Source organism: Stylophora pistillata, chromosome 7 (assembly GCF_964205215.1).
Source record: "Stylophora pistillata chromosome 7, jaStyPist1.2, whole genome shotgun sequence".
Classification (NCBI taxonomy): domain Eukaryota; kingdom Metazoa; phylum Cnidaria; class Anthozoa; order Scleractinia; family Pocilloporidae; genus Stylophora; species Stylophora pistillata.
The window spans coordinates 10347212-10364941 of NC_142525.1; the positions used below are offsets into that span (position 1 = coordinate 10347212).

The 17730-nt window shown below is 38.4% G+C and overlaps 2 protein-coding genes across 2 annotated transcripts; both read left to right on the forward strand.

Moving 5' to 3' along the window:
- The first annotated feature begins 2580 nt into the window (after window positions 1-2580).
- On the forward strand, window positions 2581-9921 carry LOC148726574 (uncharacterized). Its single transcript, XM_088726558.1, has 4 exons — window positions 2581-2773; window positions 2964-3043; window positions 5172-5233; window positions 6669-9921. Exon 4 carries the CDS (start codon window positions 8210-8212, stop codon window positions 8852-8854), a length of 645 nt encoding a protein of 214 aa, XP_088582684.1. The 5' UTR covers window positions 2581-2773; window positions 2964-3043; window positions 5172-5233; window positions 6669-8209; the 3' UTR covers window positions 8855-9921.
- Window positions 9275-16994, forward strand: LOC111338833 (uncharacterized). Its single transcript, XM_022945371.2, has 5 exons — window positions 9275-11175; window positions 11690-11824; window positions 12799-12921; window positions 13418-13531; window positions 13941-16994. Exons 1-5 carry the CDS (start codon window positions 10539-10541, stop codon window positions 15974-15976), a joined length of 3045 nt encoding a protein of 1014 aa, XP_022801106.2. The 5' UTR covers window positions 9275-10538; the 3' UTR covers window positions 15977-16994.
- The last annotated feature ends 736 nt before the right edge of the window (window positions 16995-17730 follow it).

The following is a 17730-nucleotide window of genomic DNA, read 5'->3' on the forward strand; positions in this document are numbered from 1 at the left end:
GATTTGACCCTTTTAACTCCCGTGAATGACCAAGACGGAATTTCTCCTTACAATATCATTACAATTCCAAGCAGACAAGTGATGAGAATATGGACAAATATCAAGTAAGGGATCATTAGTTGATTCAATGCCAAATTCCCTAAACTCAAATCATAAAAATTGTATAGCAGACAGGAAGGAGAATTACTAATCACATCTTTGGAGTGAAAGGGACAAGGAGAAGTTTTGGTAAGGGGGGGTAGACAATAGGGGCGAAGTGGGGACAAAATAGTGGCGAGGTGGGGGCACAATAGGAATTACCCTATATTAGCCATGATCCCTTCTTTAATCACCTCATCATACCAGCTGGAAGGGGTGAAAACTCGAAAACTTCATCAGTGAGTTTGATAGGAGCTTGGTGGAGGAGGCAGAAAGGCAATCACTCTTTCCCCCAGTCCCGCTCCCACTTAATTTTTTTTTTCTTTTTTTCTTTTTTATGCTGTCAAACCCGTTTCTAGTCTTTCCTCGAAGTGACTTGTAATGTTCGACAGTAACATATCCTTCGTGGAAGAGAAACTGAAGCAGGAAAAAAATTTGCAGAGGAGAAGGTGGTATTAATCATATGGCGACCGATGTTATATGTATTGCTGAGCTGACTAGAAAACCCTGATGACTTTTCCATATTTTGAAAGTCGATTAAAGCCACGCACCGTAAAATCAAATTACAATGAAGCTGTTTTTGCGGCAACCTGTGTAACGTTTTGAAACTTTGTCTTTAAAGATATGCTATCTGTTGAAGTATCGGTTCCGTTGCAATAGAGGAAGTGTACCACGCCAACATTTTTACACCTTTGTTACCGAATCAATCCCATTGACATGCATGCGATATTAAGGAAACAACATGGAACAAGTTTATTTGGATAATGAGGATATTCGGTCTAGATTATTCTGAGATACCTGTGGTCTTTGATGAAGGAAACCAATTATATATAAAGTTATTTAAGAGAATAGGTTGCTGAAATAAGGATACGGCGAAAAATATTGGGCGGCTCCAAATAACATGAAGCTCGTCTTCTGATTGTTAAACTCAGGGTTCAATGAAGAGTTTATCTTCATTATTAGAATTTGCACAGGTACTTTGAAAATAGTAGTAAAACGTTCATCATTTCCTCAATGGAGCTTGATGAAATATTTATTTGGTAAATATTATGCGTTTCCTTTGTAGCCTGTGCTGAATATCTTTGAACACAATCACTCTGTAACTTTAAATCAGTGGCAGAGTTCCTTTGTTCTATCACCAGGGCACTGCAATTTAAAGCCTAATTGCCAATGCTGCATAAATATTTGATCACTAAAAGATTTCTTCAGGTATATCCACGAATGCAGTTTTGCTCGAGCAATTTCCCACTAACCTTGGTCTCTTTTTGTACGAGAAAGTAGCTTCCAGCTTGTGATAACTTTTTCTTGCGGTCATATCTATCAAGACATGCTTCGCCAAAAGAATTATAATAAAATGTTTCCTTTAACCCCAGTCTGACTATCCGGCTCTCTGTCTATGTCTTAGTTGAATATATCAACAAAGTTGAAATGGTAAATTGGTCACCGTTACGATTATAAAAGCTGACGTTTCGAGCGTTAGTCCTTCGTCGGAGCGAATGTGTTAGTTGAATGTGTTATTTGTTAGTTGCTTACAATATTGTAATCAGGTCCATCTACATCAGTCGTTCTGGCCCAGCCAGTCTTTGGACGGGTTGAAGATTGAAACATCAAAGGAAGAGACTGAAAGAGTTAATTCACACTGAGTTTAGCTATGCTTATATCGCTAAAAGATTCCAACAATTAATCATGAGAAGAAGGGAGGTTTTGAGTAGGATTAAGTTGCAGCTACGAGCGTGAAATGTAAACGTTTTGGCCACCGATGTTTTTTTTTGGGGGGGGGGTGGGGGATAGGTGGGGAAGGAGGGGGCGCATTCTTGCCCTTTTGCTTTTGAAAAGATGACCTGACAAACGCATCACTTACGTACGCTTAAATGTGCTGAGAAAAGCGTGACACTGCACTTAAAAAAAAAAAGACAAACACACACACACACCTCACACACACACACACACACACACACACGCACACACACACACACACACACACAGACACACTGACACACACTGACACACACACACACACACACACACACACACACACGCACACAAAGGATCATGTTAGCATCAAAGAAGGGGAAAAATTATTTTGCTTTGCCAGAGAAAAGGTCTAAACTCGGGAGTTCGTTAAGCTTAACTTCGACTGCAATGCGAGGGTCGGAAAATTTGCAGTGAATGTCGTGTTGAAGTCTCAAGATGCGTGACCTGCAGCGAGAGGTGACATGAAGTGAATCACGTAATGTTGTTTAGAAGCAACTTTAACGAGAACTCGTCTGTAGCTGTAGGAGAAAAAAGGTTGCTTACTGTTTATGTGAACCTTTGAAGAGTCCTGCTATAACTTTTTCGAAACGTTGCTTTTTCCCGAGGCCGAGAAAACTCATTGCAAAGTCAGTCTTCATTGCGTGACTGAATTACTCGGACGTTTTACGTTTTCGACCATTTTTTGGCGTGATGTTACTTTTTCTGCGTAATGACATCTGCGCAAAGACAGCACCCTTCTCTAAGTCTGTTTAGGTGCCGGTGTATCTGTTTCTAACGATTGTATATCTATCTGTTCTTCGGGAGATCGGTTAAGAGGGAAACGAATCGGTTTAAACCCACATCAATGTCCATGTAAAGAGTTGACCCGTGGAAACCACAGGTACAGACAAAATATTAGTCGTAGAGTTATTCACTCTGTAATGTTAACTTCAACTTCAATAATCCGTTATTGATTTTCATCATCACCTGCATAAATGTGTATAGCTATGTAAATTTTTAACACGAGCTTTTGGAGGTAAGTGTCTGTTGAACATATGTTTGATGCACTCGCTATATTCTTCTTTTGTCAGGACGATTGCTGAACCTTTTTAGGAGCCCTGGGTGTATTATTTCGGTTGAAGGAACGTTAATCGGGAAGATAATGTGTAAGGTAGGCTGATCAATAATAACGCATGAATTGATGCTCATTGAAAGTCACTTTATATTGAACTCAAACTACGCTAACGGTCTTTTTTGTATTCGGACCAACTGAATTACTTTCATCAGTTGTTTCTGATCTAGATATTAGAGAGGGAAATGCTATAGTGAGAATTGGAAAACGTAATACGAACAGTGAAAGCGGAAGGTACTATATTCGCACGCGTCAGGCAATTCAAAGTGAAACCTTTTCCACACAGTTCGTTTCCCAGTGCTAGAGAATGATTTTCTTTCTCTACTTCTATTAAAATTTTACCAGGAACTCGATCTAGTCATTATTTTTCAATGTAGTTTTTTTCAATAAGGTTATTGTGTCTTCAAATACATATATCTTATTAACCAAGCGCGAGGGCCGTACTGGGAGAATATCGGCCCGAGGTCCAATACTGAGAGAATTTTGACTGGAAATAGAGCATTTTGATTGGTTGATCTTAGTGATTGGCCCTCTGACTGCCCGAGTCGTGTAATAAAATCTGATAAACCACATACATGTAAAATTTGACCACAAGTAATGTTTGGAACAAAGGCAGCCTGTATAAACGACAATTAGATTACTAATTGACCAATTCTCCTTCAAATGTGAATGTTTACTTGGACTTCAATGATCCGTCGTTGATTTGGTGGCTTTTACTTGGGGTAGAAGAGCACAGAACACATCATCACGATGGAAGGTGCTGAACAAGATTAATCACTTGAAAATGTAATTTGGAATTGTGCCCTCAGAAACTAGTTCTTTATGTTTCTTTAGGAGTTTAAAACTGATATGTGTTTGAATTTGGTAACTCGCATGTAAACTTGGTAGTCTGGAACTGTGGAAATGTAGAGATGTGCGAATAGGCAAATAAGTCTTTAGCTTACTCACCTTCATTTTAACTTGGTGGTCTGGAAATGTGAAAATCTGTAAATAGGCTAATGAGTCTTCAGCCAACTCCCTTTTATCTTAACTAATGGCAGTCTGCTGGAAATGTGAAAATATGCAAATTTGTAAATAAGACTTTCGCATACTTGCTTCTATCTCATCTTGGTAGTCTGGAAATGTGGAAATGTGAAAATCTAGAAATATGCAAATAAATGTTTAGCAACTTCATCTGTATATTTCCCCATTTCCAGACTGACAAGTTAATATAAAAGTAAGTAAGCTAAGAACTTAATATTTGCATACTTGTTTATTTCCACATTCTACTTCCTATAATGGTTTGAAATTTAGATAAGGGACAGGAAAATGTTCCAGCAAAGATCGGAAAATGTTCTGTGTATCAGTGAAAGTGGGAATTGTTATTTTCTTACGCAAAAGGAACTGAAAGTGAAGGCTTTCTCTTGCAGTTTATTTTCTGGTTTTAGAGAAATGACTTTCTTTCTCTAATTCAATAAAATGTTCTCTGGGAACTCAGGTTAGGCAAGTATTTGTTGATGTATTTTTTTTCCAACAAGATTTTTGTGCTTTCAAATTCCATCAGATAAACCACTTATCATTTGACCATAAATGATGTGTGGCCCTAGGGGATGGGAGTTTGAACAAACTGATGTTCTAAAGGTTAAATGGCTAGGAGATTGCATGGGGGAGAGGGATGTTGATCCATCAAATTGATTGATTCATTACTTGTACTATTCTAGCTGGCTGGCATGCATGTGCACTAGTTTATGTGAGATTGCCCCTGTTACTGCAGTGACCACGTCATTTTACACAATGCATGTACTGTAACCCAATTATTTTCCCAAAAACTATGAATGAGTTCATTCCAATCAGTCGAATGGCATTTTCATATATTAGATTTCCTTAGCTCCTGATGTGTTAAATTTCTGATGGTCTTGCCAGAATGAACGGGTTCCTCTAATTTCCACTAAAGGATTGCAACTGCTTACTTTGATGCAAGTTTTGGTATTTTGTCAATCATTGAATGTGGATCATGGTGTGTTATTTTTTTCAATTCCAGTTGAATTATGATAATTATGTACTGTTGCCTTAGTTTGTATAATACCATTTACTGGGTATAACCTTGCAGCACCTTTGAATGTTCATAATTGTGACTTTCATTTTCTTTCATATCTGATTATATTTCTTCTGCTGCTTTCCTTTTCAGACTTTTTGACATTATCTCACATTCAAGGGTCATTTTCTTGAACCCAGGAAACCATCTACAAGGTAGGGGGACTTTGACTACTATTTTTTCTCTATTTTTCAAATCTTCCCTTCATTTGTCAATCTGTATAGGGTATTTATATTGAGCTTGTATTCAGACCTTAACAGCTCGGGAAATTTTGGAATTTTATTTCTGCACTCCTTATGAGCATGAGGTCAAACTGAAATAAACAAATTATACTAATTACTTTTCAGGCACTGTGCCATAATGTTCTTGAGCTAATTGTACTTACAATTCTGTATTCCTTTCCCTTTCTTGAACCTTATGTTCCCGTTACGATTTTCAAAACACATCTTCATTTTTAGAGAGAAATGTCCCTAAGCATATTACGTGACTTGAATTAATTTCGTGCAAAACAGTATTTACCGTTAATAATTGTGTTTTGTTTTCATATCATGTTTAAATTCTGCATACTCTCAATTCACTATATTTATGTGAGTATTATTTTGTCTGGTAAATGTTGTGTCAAAAACTATGCATTATTACTTTAAATAATGTGGTGCTCTATGGTTATACCAGCTGCACAATTAAGGAAAGCAAAAATCAGCTTACACAGTAGTCTAGCAATGTTTATTTAATCACAGTCCAATAGGGATAATTGTGCTGAATGGCATTATAGTGTGCCTACGATTGGATCAAAATTAATTCACATATCAAGTCAGAATAGTTCTTTTCATGTGAAGAATAACATTCCTGTCTCTATCACACTATAAATCATTTATAGCCCTCCTTTCCCCATTCAAAGTTGGCTTAGAGTTCATGAAATCATGATATAACATTGTTTTGGGGGAGAAAGGGTGTATAGGTTAACTTAAAGAAGGAAAAGAGATAAAATTGAAGCAATAGGGGGTTGAAAAGATCAATTAGTTGACAGTTTTGTGGCAGATTGTAGAATTTTCCAAATTTTCTAGGGGGAATGCCCATCAATGAACACCAGCAGTTATGCTATCCAGTGCTCCCTCAGTTCAAACATTTGTGCCTATAGCCCTTTATGTTGTTTCTCTTTATGCAAATATATTTCAGGAATCCTTCATTCTTATTTTCGCGAGTATTAAAAAATGCGAGTGCCATTTTTAGTAATATTATTTCGCTTTCAATTTGAAACAATTGATTTGTTAGTCCTATATGCTCCTGAAAAGGCATGAGAACATCTTTCTTCTGGTAAAATAATGTTTATCATACTGGTGGAAAACCTTCCACTAGAATTTACCACCATTGCTAGAACTATATACCCATTGGCCGTTTGGATGGTGGCGAAGGATGATGCACATAAAGCTCTGTTGTTAGTGACTACAGGCATGTTGGAGGCCCTAAAAATCCTAAAAATCCCTAATTTTTTTGGCTATCCCTAAAAAGCCCCAATTTTTTAGAATTTTCCCTTAAATCCCTATCTTTTCTTTCTTTCCGGTAATAACTGATGTCCAATGTCGTTGAAAGCGTCTCCACAACTTCTATCAGTGACTGGTAAGTTATTTCAGCTGTTTTTGTGCACTTTTCTTTAAGATTTCTTCCCAATGATATAATTTGAGGGAGGTGGGTTGTGCTCATTTTGCTTGAGCTCAAGTACTAGATTTATACTATCTCATTCTCGACAAGAGTTTTAAAGTAGTAACATCTCTTTGTAGAAGCTCTTACAGAGACTGCAGTAAACGAGTTTCTCAGTAACTGTTGTTCTGAAACAATACTTCTTTATTTTAGTTTTTACCTTCATGTGAATGTAAGGGCATCCACATAACTTACTCAACCTTTTTCTGCTCACTGATGAAGCCGTTAACAGCGCAGGTTCAAAAGATAGTCTTATTGTAATATTCATCCTTTGGTGTGCCTTGCAGTTTTGTCTCAGAGTGTTGAGTAATACTGTGAACCACATGTAACTTGTAATCATGCCACACTGAAAGACACAGTTTCAGAAAGCCTGGTTAGGAAAAACTGATCGCAATGGACATCTTATTGGAGAGTGGTTGAAAGAAGATTGAACACCATTTACAGTGACATGCACATTGTGTGCTTCTTCCTTTAAATGTGATAATTCTGGCTTGCAGCAAGTTATGTCACATGCAGATGGAAAACGACATAAAGCTGTAGCAAGTCAGCGATTTAGCAAAAGCCAGAAACATTCGTCAACTTCAGAGAAATTTGGTGCATGTGTACCGAACAGCAGAAGTCACAATGACCAAGTAACTGTTGCAGAGGCTGCATGGTGTATGAAAATAGCAGTAAGCAACTACAGTTACAACAGCTGTGAGGATTTGCCTGACTTGTTTCAATTCATGTTTCCCTGCCCCTTCACAAATGACTTTTCCCTTGGTCGCAGTAAGGTTTCATACGTGATCTCAGACGGTTTAGGACCTTATTTTCAAGAACTCCTGAGCAAAACCATGACGAAAGAAGGCAATCCATTACGTTGCAGTTCAATGAAACGGTCACTATGCAAAACCAGAAGCAGTTAGACTTACTAATCAGATTTTGGTCTGAGGAGAAAGGAGAGGTTGTGACACGTCTTCTTAGGGCATTGTTTTTCGGCCATGCAAAGGGAGACATTGTCGCAGATTCCATAGTTTCAACGTTGGAAGAGGTTGGTTTGAATAAAGAACAGTTCCTCAGTATGGACTCAGATGGTTCAAACGTGAATAAGACAATTTGGAAGTCCCTAAATAAGCACCTGAAGGTATTGGGTTTCCCTGGTCTTGTCGAATTCATGCCTTGTAATGTTCATGTCGTGCATAACAGCTTCAGACATGCCTTGTCTGAGTATGGTCAGCGTGCTGAACAACTGGCCCTTGATCTCTTCTATTGTTTCAAAGCACATCCAGCTCGTAAAGAAGATTATTTCAAAGTACAAACTGACCTTGGCTTTGATGAGCAACTGTTAATTCGTCACCTTCAGTCCAGATGGTTAATACTCACTCCAGCTTTGACAAGGGTAGTTGACAACTGGGAGCCTATCTGTTGTGCTCATCTTGCTTGAGCATATCTATATGCTTATCAAAGCTGTGCTTACTCTTTTCCACGGCAATGCTGATGTTGAGCAGAGCCTGTCAATCGACAAGCAGGTAATTAGAGCAAATAGAACACTCCTAACTCATGAGTCACTCAATGGCATCAGACAAGTCAAAGACGCAGTAACTGCTACAGACGAGAAGATCCACGCTATGGATTTTTCTACGGAGCTCATATCATGTACCAGAAAGGCTTATTATAGATACAGACAAAGACTGGAAGAGCAGAAAAAACAAGAAGAAGCTCAGAAGAATGAAAGGGTTAGAAGTGAAGAAGCTGAAAAGCATAAGAAAATAGCAGAGGAGAAGGAATTTGAAGAGAGAAAACGGAAACTTGAGGAGACTGAAAAGGAACTGCAGAAGCAGCACGAGGAAAACCAATCCAAGCTGAAGGCTGCAGAGGCGTTGTTTAGTGAAGCCAACCAGAGATTAGCTGATGCAGTTAAGTCCAAAGATTTTAAGAACAAAGTGGTTGTAGCTCAGGGCCTATTGGAAATTGCCCACAAAGAGATGAAAACTGCACAGAGTGAAATGGAAGACTGGCAGAAAAGGAGAGCATCTTTAGACGGCAAACGTTTTTTTCCTGAGGGAATGTATTTGGCAATTGCAACTGAAAATGATTGATAATGCTAAACACTAGACTGCCCTTCTGTTCATAATTTAGCAGTTAGGATGCAATGCTTAAATGATTTTTATTAGTTTGCTCTACGTTATTTGATCATAGTTTTTCTGAATGGTCAAAATTGAATCATTATGTTGTTTAAAATTTCATAATATCAATTATTGATATTGTTCTTGTTCAGTGCACACTTGCACTGATGTTATATGAAGATTCTTAGTTGCATGATTTCAGTGGGATACGGACACCCCACATCAACTAGGGCAGATGTCTAGAGAATCAGTGCCATTGTATTATTTACATTGACTGATCAGTCTACTACTGTAGAACCCGTACTAATATTGAATGATTAAATATGTTTAGTTTCAGGTGACAGTTTTAAGTTTATGAAACCACTTCAAATTTTATTGATGTTGGATTTAAGTAAGGCCTTTTCAAGACACATTCTAACGATGGCCATCCTCTTGTTGAAAACTTTGTATATTGCGATTTTAATTGAGTAAGTATGCTTGTGTTTGGATGGGGAAAAAGGTAAGATACATTACTAAAAATTGCCCTAAAAAGCCCTAATTTTCAACCATTTTTCCCTTAAAATCCCTACTTTTTACAGAAAAAAATCCTAATTTCCCCCCTAAATATTGCTAATAGGTGACCAACATGCCTGTGACCATAACCGGGTGTCAAGTTCCTATTTTTTTCTATTTTTCCTATTTTTTGGCCTGCCTCCTATTTTCTCTTATTTTTTCATGAAATTCCTAGTTCTTCCCCTTTTTTTAGGGTTTTACTAGGTACACAGAAACATTTTGAAATATTTGAAATAAAATTCCAAATAAAATTGATAAATTCTACAAAAAACTGAAACTTCATGTCAAAAAAGACCAGTTTGAAGTCTTTATGAGCGATTTTATTCTGAAACTAGTACCCAGACTTTCTCAGTGCTTTTGATAACATGCAAGGGATTCTGGGAGGTTCATATGCATGTATGTGCATTTGCCAGGTTGAAGTGGGGCTGCAATGCATTATGGATGTATGTCATGGTGCCTGTTAAATATTAAAGCGTTGGGTTGTGGAACAGAGTTTCTGTTGGGAGTGTTAATAGGATAGAACTCAAGAAATCTTCCTATTTTTTTCCTATTTTGGGGTGAGAATTCCTATTTATTTCCTATTTTATGGCCACTGTCATTCCTATTTTCTTATCTTCTAAGTGTCATTTGTCACTTGACACCATGCCATAAGTATTGCGCTTTTCTAGGGGTGGCTGATGGTGGTTGCATGCCCTCTCTCTTTTGATCTGGCCTGTGGAACTTGGTGCTGTTTTGTTGTTGTTTTTGGGGTTTCAAGAAGATAGCCTTACTTTTAACACAAAAGAGTGTAATCACGCATATGAATACCATGGTACTTAGAAAGCAGACTGCATTCTGTTAAGTATCAGACATTAAAGAACTAAAACGGACTGAGTTTAATCTAAGGCACTCGAGAGAGAACAAAAAGGCTCGTTGGTGATTCTTTTTCCCCTGAGCCTTTCAATTCGTAAGGTAAAGTATCTCTGATTAAATCCCATTCCCTCCCCTCCGTTTCTCCACGAGGGTGGTGTACTGCTACTCGTAGGCGAGGGGTTCTTTAATGAATTTGGCTACCTTATAACTTGACTTCGATTGTTATGATTAACAGGCTGTCCTGGTTAGTTTCATGGCTACGACTACATCGCCATTTACATCTACGAAAGAGACGACCAACTATGCAAGGCTGTGTCGCCTCCTGGTGGATGTTGGATCCCAGGCGCTGCGGTCCACTTTTGACAAAGTACATCCACCACTGACTCTACCCACAGTTTTGGGAAAAACCTCTGTGCACTACCCCACGTTGCAATCGCTGTACAAAGGGAAGAAGAGAGTGCTGAATCCCACGCAATGGGGGGCACTGTATCCTGCTCATTTACCTGTGTCGTCGGCAAGCTTTGATATCACACTTCTGACGGTGCTTCTAAGAAATATCTGTGGTTTGAGCCCTCCTGCCACTGGGTGGGATCATCTCCCCCCAGCTACAAACATTAGCACCGCAGATGACATCGCCAGAATAAAGTATTATAGGAACATTGTATATGGCCATGCCTCTCAAGCCTCTGTGGATGACACTAATTTTAGTACCTATTGGAGGGAGATACGAGAAGCGTTGGTGAGACTGGGAGGAGCTCATTTTCGAGCTGACATCGACAATCTTGAACACGACGCTATGGATCCAAAAATCAATGAGCAGTATCGTGAACTGATGGAAGAATGGAAGAAAAATGATGACAACATCAAGGACAAACTTGAAGAGATGGAAGGTTAGCATTCTCGAGTGCCATATGGATGAATCAGAAGTAAAACAAGGCAAATAAATTTTCTTTTATATAGTTGGGTAGGATAGCTCTCGATGATTTTATTTTGCTCGCAATTTTGTCACAAATTTGGACGGTTTTTTTCCAGCGTCATGAGTGAAAAATGCAAAATCGATTAATCCAAATGTTGACACTGTACTTTCATTGGTGGTATTCCTGTGTATTAATTGGTTTGGAACAGCATAAACAATGGAGTGCATGTGTTGAATTTCATACAGAGCATAGATATTGCATTGATCAAACTTAAGACCTCTCACGGCGCACTATTTTCGATTGCTCAGGGTTGTATAATTTTATTTCCTAAACACAAACATAAACATAAACGCGATAGGCCTTTACTGACTACAAAATTCGAAAAATACCAAGGAATGATAACGTTGTACTATTTTATTGGCAAAAAACGTAAGACTATAGTGTAAATGTGCCTATGAAATGTTTGCTATCTCTCGTAAATTTTCAGAGTCACTGGAAAATATGAGAACAATTATGGAGAGAAACTTCAGAGACACAACTGAGAAGATAAAGAGTGAAATGAAAGACGTAAAGGAAAAGCTTGGTACTTTGACGGCCTCAGTGAAGAAAAACACAGATCAAGGTTAGTTGGTAAAATGAGCTTCACAAAGCAAACAATTAGCAATAACGATACCGGGCTCTTCAAGAGTTCGTATCGCATCTCTTAAGACTGACAACAACATTTGCTTGACGTCGGGAAATTCAGCCCACCTTGGTTATATACTGATACAAGACCACACCTTGGCCAGAACCTGCCCCGGCCACACATGAAGATCAGTTGTAATGTGTGGTATGAATAGAATGGTACGGAATCTGAGAATTTCCACCCTTGCTGTCAGATTTTGGTTATCTGAGAGAATTAATACAGATTTATACTCATAGGCGAAAAGGTTCATTGTCTCACCTTTGTTAGGGAAACGATGAATCTAACTTCCCAGGCCGTTAGATATGGACTGCATATTGCCGAATAAAGGAACTCAAACATTCCACCGCTCATATTGTAGAGTATTCCATTTTGATAAGCTGACCGGCAAGAAAAGAAACTTCTATCAATTACGAATAAACAACTACAAAACACAATTTTTGTGTGTGCTCGTTCTTTTTACGTTCTTCTTTTACGAAATAAATTGGTTCATTTGTATCTCCTGGATGAGGATCGTCTGATTCAGGATATGAATTGGGTCAGGATAAGGTGTATGCAGTTACTTTACATTTCCCTCGTTAACGATTGGACTGAAGAGGTAACTTCCCACTTCATTGCGGGTGGACCTCTAGTTTTATCAAGCATTTTCTCTTGTCATGATAAAACCGCTTGTGATAGGAGGCGTAATGGTCCCCTTTGTTTCTCGTTGATTAGTTTACGCAGTCTTTTGAACCAAAACGAAACCTTACTCAGACAGCTTTCCAACCGAGGTTTGCTGCCAGAAATCAATGAGGAAAAACCTTACGATGTAAGGGTGTTGTCCAACTCCAGGCCAAACAATAAAGGAAATGAAAAGGATCTCTATAGTTTCCTTTCATTAAGACTAAGAGTTTCATTGATATTCTTAACGTCAGATACCATGGGAGGATCTCTCGAGAAAATGACAGGCGAAACAACAAAGATGGACATGGAACTGAAAGAAGAGGGAGGAAAGCTGTTTACTCTGACAACCCCGGTGCGAGAAAGCAGGGGTGGAGGTCGGTTACAGTATACGAGAAAACTTATTCTGCTTATTGTTGAGTGTTCATTACCTGAGAATTAAGCCGCAGCTAATATGTCCTGCATGTGACAGAGTGATCATTCTATCTTGAAGAGATTGGTTTTTTTTCAATTGAACAATTTCCGGAAGAGTCTCTGCAGTCGGCTTTCACTTTAATGCATTAAGTGTGGTGCGCAGGTCACAACTGGCCATTCGAATTTCATTTTCCCTAGCGTTCTAAGATTGAGGTATAGAAACCACTTTTCATAGAGTACCCTCTAACCAAGAGGTAGCAAACAATACATCTACATAGATACAATAAATCGATACAATGCATCAAACAATACATGGGAGGGCATCGGCATTGAATTTTCCTTTAAAATTTCACCGGGATCACCCTGGAAACATTGTAGTTGATAAGCCATTTTTGTCTGTTTTCAGTCATAAAACGATGACCTCTTTATAACTTGTAAAATCTGTTGTAAATCATACAGGAAGAATCCAAGATTCAATGAAAGAAACAACTATGAGAATGGAGAACGAAATGAAAGAGATGAAGAAAAAGCTGGGTTCCCTGATAGCTTCACCAGAAAAGAGCAGGGATCGAGGTCAGTCGTTTAGAAGACCGCGAGCGGACAGTTTAAACGTCAAATATTGGGCTGATACTAAGGTCGATCTCAAGAACTAACAATATAAGTTCGACTAAATTCGTAATCTTATAGCTTTTTTTCGATAACCACTTTGAAACAAATTTTTTTATTGTTTTGTAGATGAGATTGTTCATTATCAAAACTCATACTCGTAAACTGTTTGGACAGTCACTTTATTGTCATAGGATAGACTGGGATTCAAATGGTTGTCTTTTGCAAAGCAAGAAAACTATTCCAACGTTCTAGTGATTTATTTGGCAGTGTTGTCGAAGTCAGACAATTAATTTAAATTTAATACCAAATATCTGAGAAATATCACAGTTTTTCCTGTATCTTTTACATTTCTAACTCATTTTGCTATCTCTAGGTATTTTCGATCCAACTGAACTTATCGACGGGATTCGCCAGCTTTACAAGACTCGCGAGGGAAGGCTTTCACCATTTCCTTGGTGTGAAGAGTTTCAATTCTTTCTTGGCAATATTTTTACCAGACTCAAAGTAGTTAGAAGGAAGAAAACGAGAGGAGAAGTAACTGACGTATTTGTTGACATGACGTCCATACTGAACCCGAATGAAGAGTGTTCAGCGCCGAGAACAGTGTTGATTGAAGGAGAACCTGGTATGGGAAAAACCACGTACTGCAAAAAGTACGTCTACGACTGGGCCACAAGAAAGCCGGAAACTCAGGGCTGCGGCTTAACAGCATTCAAAGCAGTATTGTTGCTTAAATGTCGAGACATCTATTCCGGTGTTTGGGAAGCCATTGACGATCAGCTTCTGCCCCGAGACATCGATGAAAAAGTTAAAAAACAATTCTTTCAGTTCATTCGTGAAAATCAATCCAGCATTTTATTGATACTGGATGGATTGGATGAGTTGCATTCCAGCAAATTGCTAATGTTTTCGGAATTGATTGAAGGAAGGGTACTCCCTAGATGCCACATAATTATAACAGCAAGACACGAAGCTGGAAAAGAGGCGAGAAGATTATGTGACACGCTGCTTGAGATTGAAGGATTCACCAAAGAACATGTTAACGAATTTGTAATCAAATACTTTAAAGAAAGGCCAGATTTAGCCACTAAGCTCTCGGAACGGATGTGGCGCGATAAAAACCTGAGGGAGATGGCAGCCAATCCTTTAAACACAGCACTTCTTTGCCTTTTGTGCGAAGAGTTTCATGGCACACTTCCCGAAAACAGAGCTCAACTTTACTTGGATATGGTTGAATTTGTCTTGAGAAGATATAGAAAAAAGGAAGGACAATCAAAAGCGAATGTAAACCTGACAAACCTTTACAAACCGCAATTGAATCGCCTTGGGTTGGTAGCGTTGAATGGCCTACTTAACGACAAATTGGATTTTGATGAAAGTGAATTGGGAGACCATGCGAAAGAGTTGACTGCGTTTGGATTTCTATCGGTGCAGCCTGGTGGAAGCAAATTTAGAGAAAATGTGCATTATGCTTTCCTACATAAAAGTTTTCAAGAATGCTTTGCAGCATTCTTCATTTGTTCTCAGATTCAAAGGAAGGAAATCACACCTAAAAAACTAGTTTTCGATGATAGGTATTTCGGTAAACTGAAACAAGTACTTTTGTTTTCATGCGGAATTTTAGCCATGCGATGCGATGAACGCGTTGTGGCTCTTGTGAACAGTTTAACAAACCAAGTCAACAAACATGAAGGCAATGGTGCAAACGTTGTATTAGAGGCCATTAGCGAATGTAAAAGAGGAAAAGATTTTCCTTTACATTTAGCAAAATGTTTTGGATCTAGTTTGAATCTTACCAATTTGGATTTGTCTGGGAATTCTATTGGCGATACCGGTGCTACATCTATTGCTGAGGCAATCAAAGTCAACAAGACTCTGACCAATTTAAATTTGCCTGGGAATAATATTAGTGATGCCGGTGCTACATTTATTGCTGAGGCAATCAAAGTCAACAAAACTCTGACCAATTTAAATTTGTCTCTCAATCGCATTAGTAATACCAGTGCTACATCTATTGCAGAGGCAATCAAAATCAACAAAACTCTGACCCATTTGAATTTGTCTGGAAATTATATTAGTGATGATGGTGCTAGATCTATTGTCAAGGCAATCAAAGTTAACAAGGCTTTGACCAATTTGAGTTTGTGTCACAATGATTTTAGTGATGCCAGTGCTGCATCTATTGCTGAGGTAATCAAAGTCAACAAGACTCTGACCAATTTAGATTTGTCTTTCAATCGCATTTCTGATACCAGTGCTTCATCTATTGCTGAGGCAATCAAAGTCAACACGACTCTTACCAATTTAGATTTTTTTTGCGATGCCATTAGTGATGCTGGTGCTTCATCCATTGCTGAGGCAATTAGAGTCAATAAGACTCTGACCACTTCAAATTTGTCAATGAATTAGATTAGTGATGCCGGTGCTACTTCTATTGCTAAGGCAATCAAAGTCGACAACACTCTGACTCTATTGAAATTGTCTGAGAATTAGATTAGTGATGCCGTTGTTACATCTATTGCTGAGATGATCAAAGTCAACAAGACTGCGTCCAATTTGAATTTGATTCTCAATGATTTAAGTTAAAGCAGATAATTCGGATTTGCGTAACATTGGTATTTAGTGATACTGGTGCTACATCTATTGCTAATGCAATCAAAGTCAGCAAGACTCAAACGAATTTGCATTTGTCTGAAAATTATATTTACGATGCCAGTGCCACATGTGTTGTTGAGGCTCTTAAAGTCAACATGACTCTGTCCAATTTGGCCGATTTTTCTGGGAATTACAGCAGTGATGCTGGTTTTAGATCTATTGCTAAAGCAAAGTCGACAAGACTCTCACCAATTTGGATCTGCCTAGAAATTCAATTAGTTATGGAGGTATTGGATATATTGCTGTCGCGGCAATCAAAGGTAACAAGACTGACTATTTGAATCGGTCTGAAAATTATTTTAGTCACACCGATGCTGCTTCTATTGCTGAGGCAATCAAAGTCGACAAGACTCTGACCAATTTGGATTTTTCTTGGAATTGTATCAGTAATGCTACGGCTACATTTATTTCTGAGACACTTCAAGTAAAAACAAGAAAACGTTGAAACTTTTTGCCGTGAATTCATCGCTGCATCATAATTTTGCTGAAGTGATATGTGTGACCAAAACTCTAAGTGAGTTTAACGTACTTGAGGAGAAGTTATTCAAGTGATTGTACTTTTCTTTTACAGGTAATTAATTGAACTATAAAGCTTTTCTTTGAAAAAATGTGAGCAGTTACTATATATATTGCTAAACTAATGGACAAACTCTGCGTAGTGTGTTTTCTTTAAACTGCTCTAAGTAGCACCTTGATTAGATTACATGCAAGCTATAACAGCTAACTTTGTGATATTTTCTACAATTAAAATGATGCTCATGCTCAATCAAAAGCTTGTTTTTTACTTATTGTTTGAATAATAGCCCAGTGCCGATATTTTTAGGCGCGCAAGTCTGGAACCTAGTTTTCGATACCAAAGCGAGGCCTGGTGGAATATAAGGAAACTTGAATGCAGACTTCGAAGAGCACATCAGGCGCATAATCTGTCTTCGATGAAGTTAGAAATAATTATTTTCCTCGTTTATAGGACGGTGAAGTACTGCGCTGTAGCGCTCTGTATTAATGGGACTCACAATTAGTCAAATCTCTCATATTTTCGTTTTCGTTAAGAAATAAAATTACGCAAGGAGCGGGAAAAGCCGACGGCAAATTTAAGAATCTTATTGATCGCTCCATTTCAGCAAAGAACACCTGAAAAGAATCAAAGGAGTCCCAGGAGCTTTCCCCACTGTCTTTGATCCAAGCAGACAGGCGCCAAAGAGAATTCAGTGGATCTCTGTAAAGACAAGCTCACTAAGAGAGCTCTTCAGGCTAAGCGATTGGCTGACAAGATGGGGAGCTTCCCATCGATATGACGAACACCGATTTATTTCAAAGCTGCAAGGTGAAATTCAAACTGGTTTTACTTGTAGTATTTTTTAAACCAACAGGTAAAATTTAAACTACAGCATATACAATAAACCCAAAGGGCCAAAAGAATATAACCTTTCCTGAGGGCCTGGGTGCTACCATGCATCTCAAGTTATGTATCTGCCAGGCTGCAGCCAGTCTATTTATCTTAGTGATCA

Bases quoted from the DNA above. Each gene is read 5' to 3' on its own strand.
- LOC148726574 (XM_088726558.1), top strand. From the start codon at position 8,210: ATGCTTATCAAAGCTGTGCTTACTCTTTTCCACGGCAATGCTGATGTT.
- LOC111338833 (XM_022945371.2), top strand. From the start codon at position 10,539: ATGGCTACGACTACATCGCCATTTACATCTACGAAAGAGACGACCAAC. The intron at 11,825-12,798 runs GTTAGTTGGTAA...TCTTAACGTCAG, and splicing joins GAAGAAAAACACAGATCAAG to ATACCATGGGAGGATCTCTC. The intron at 12,922-13,417 runs GTCGGTTACAGT...TAAATCATACAG, and splicing joins GCGAGAAAGCAGGGGTGGAG to GAAGAATCCAAGATTCAATG.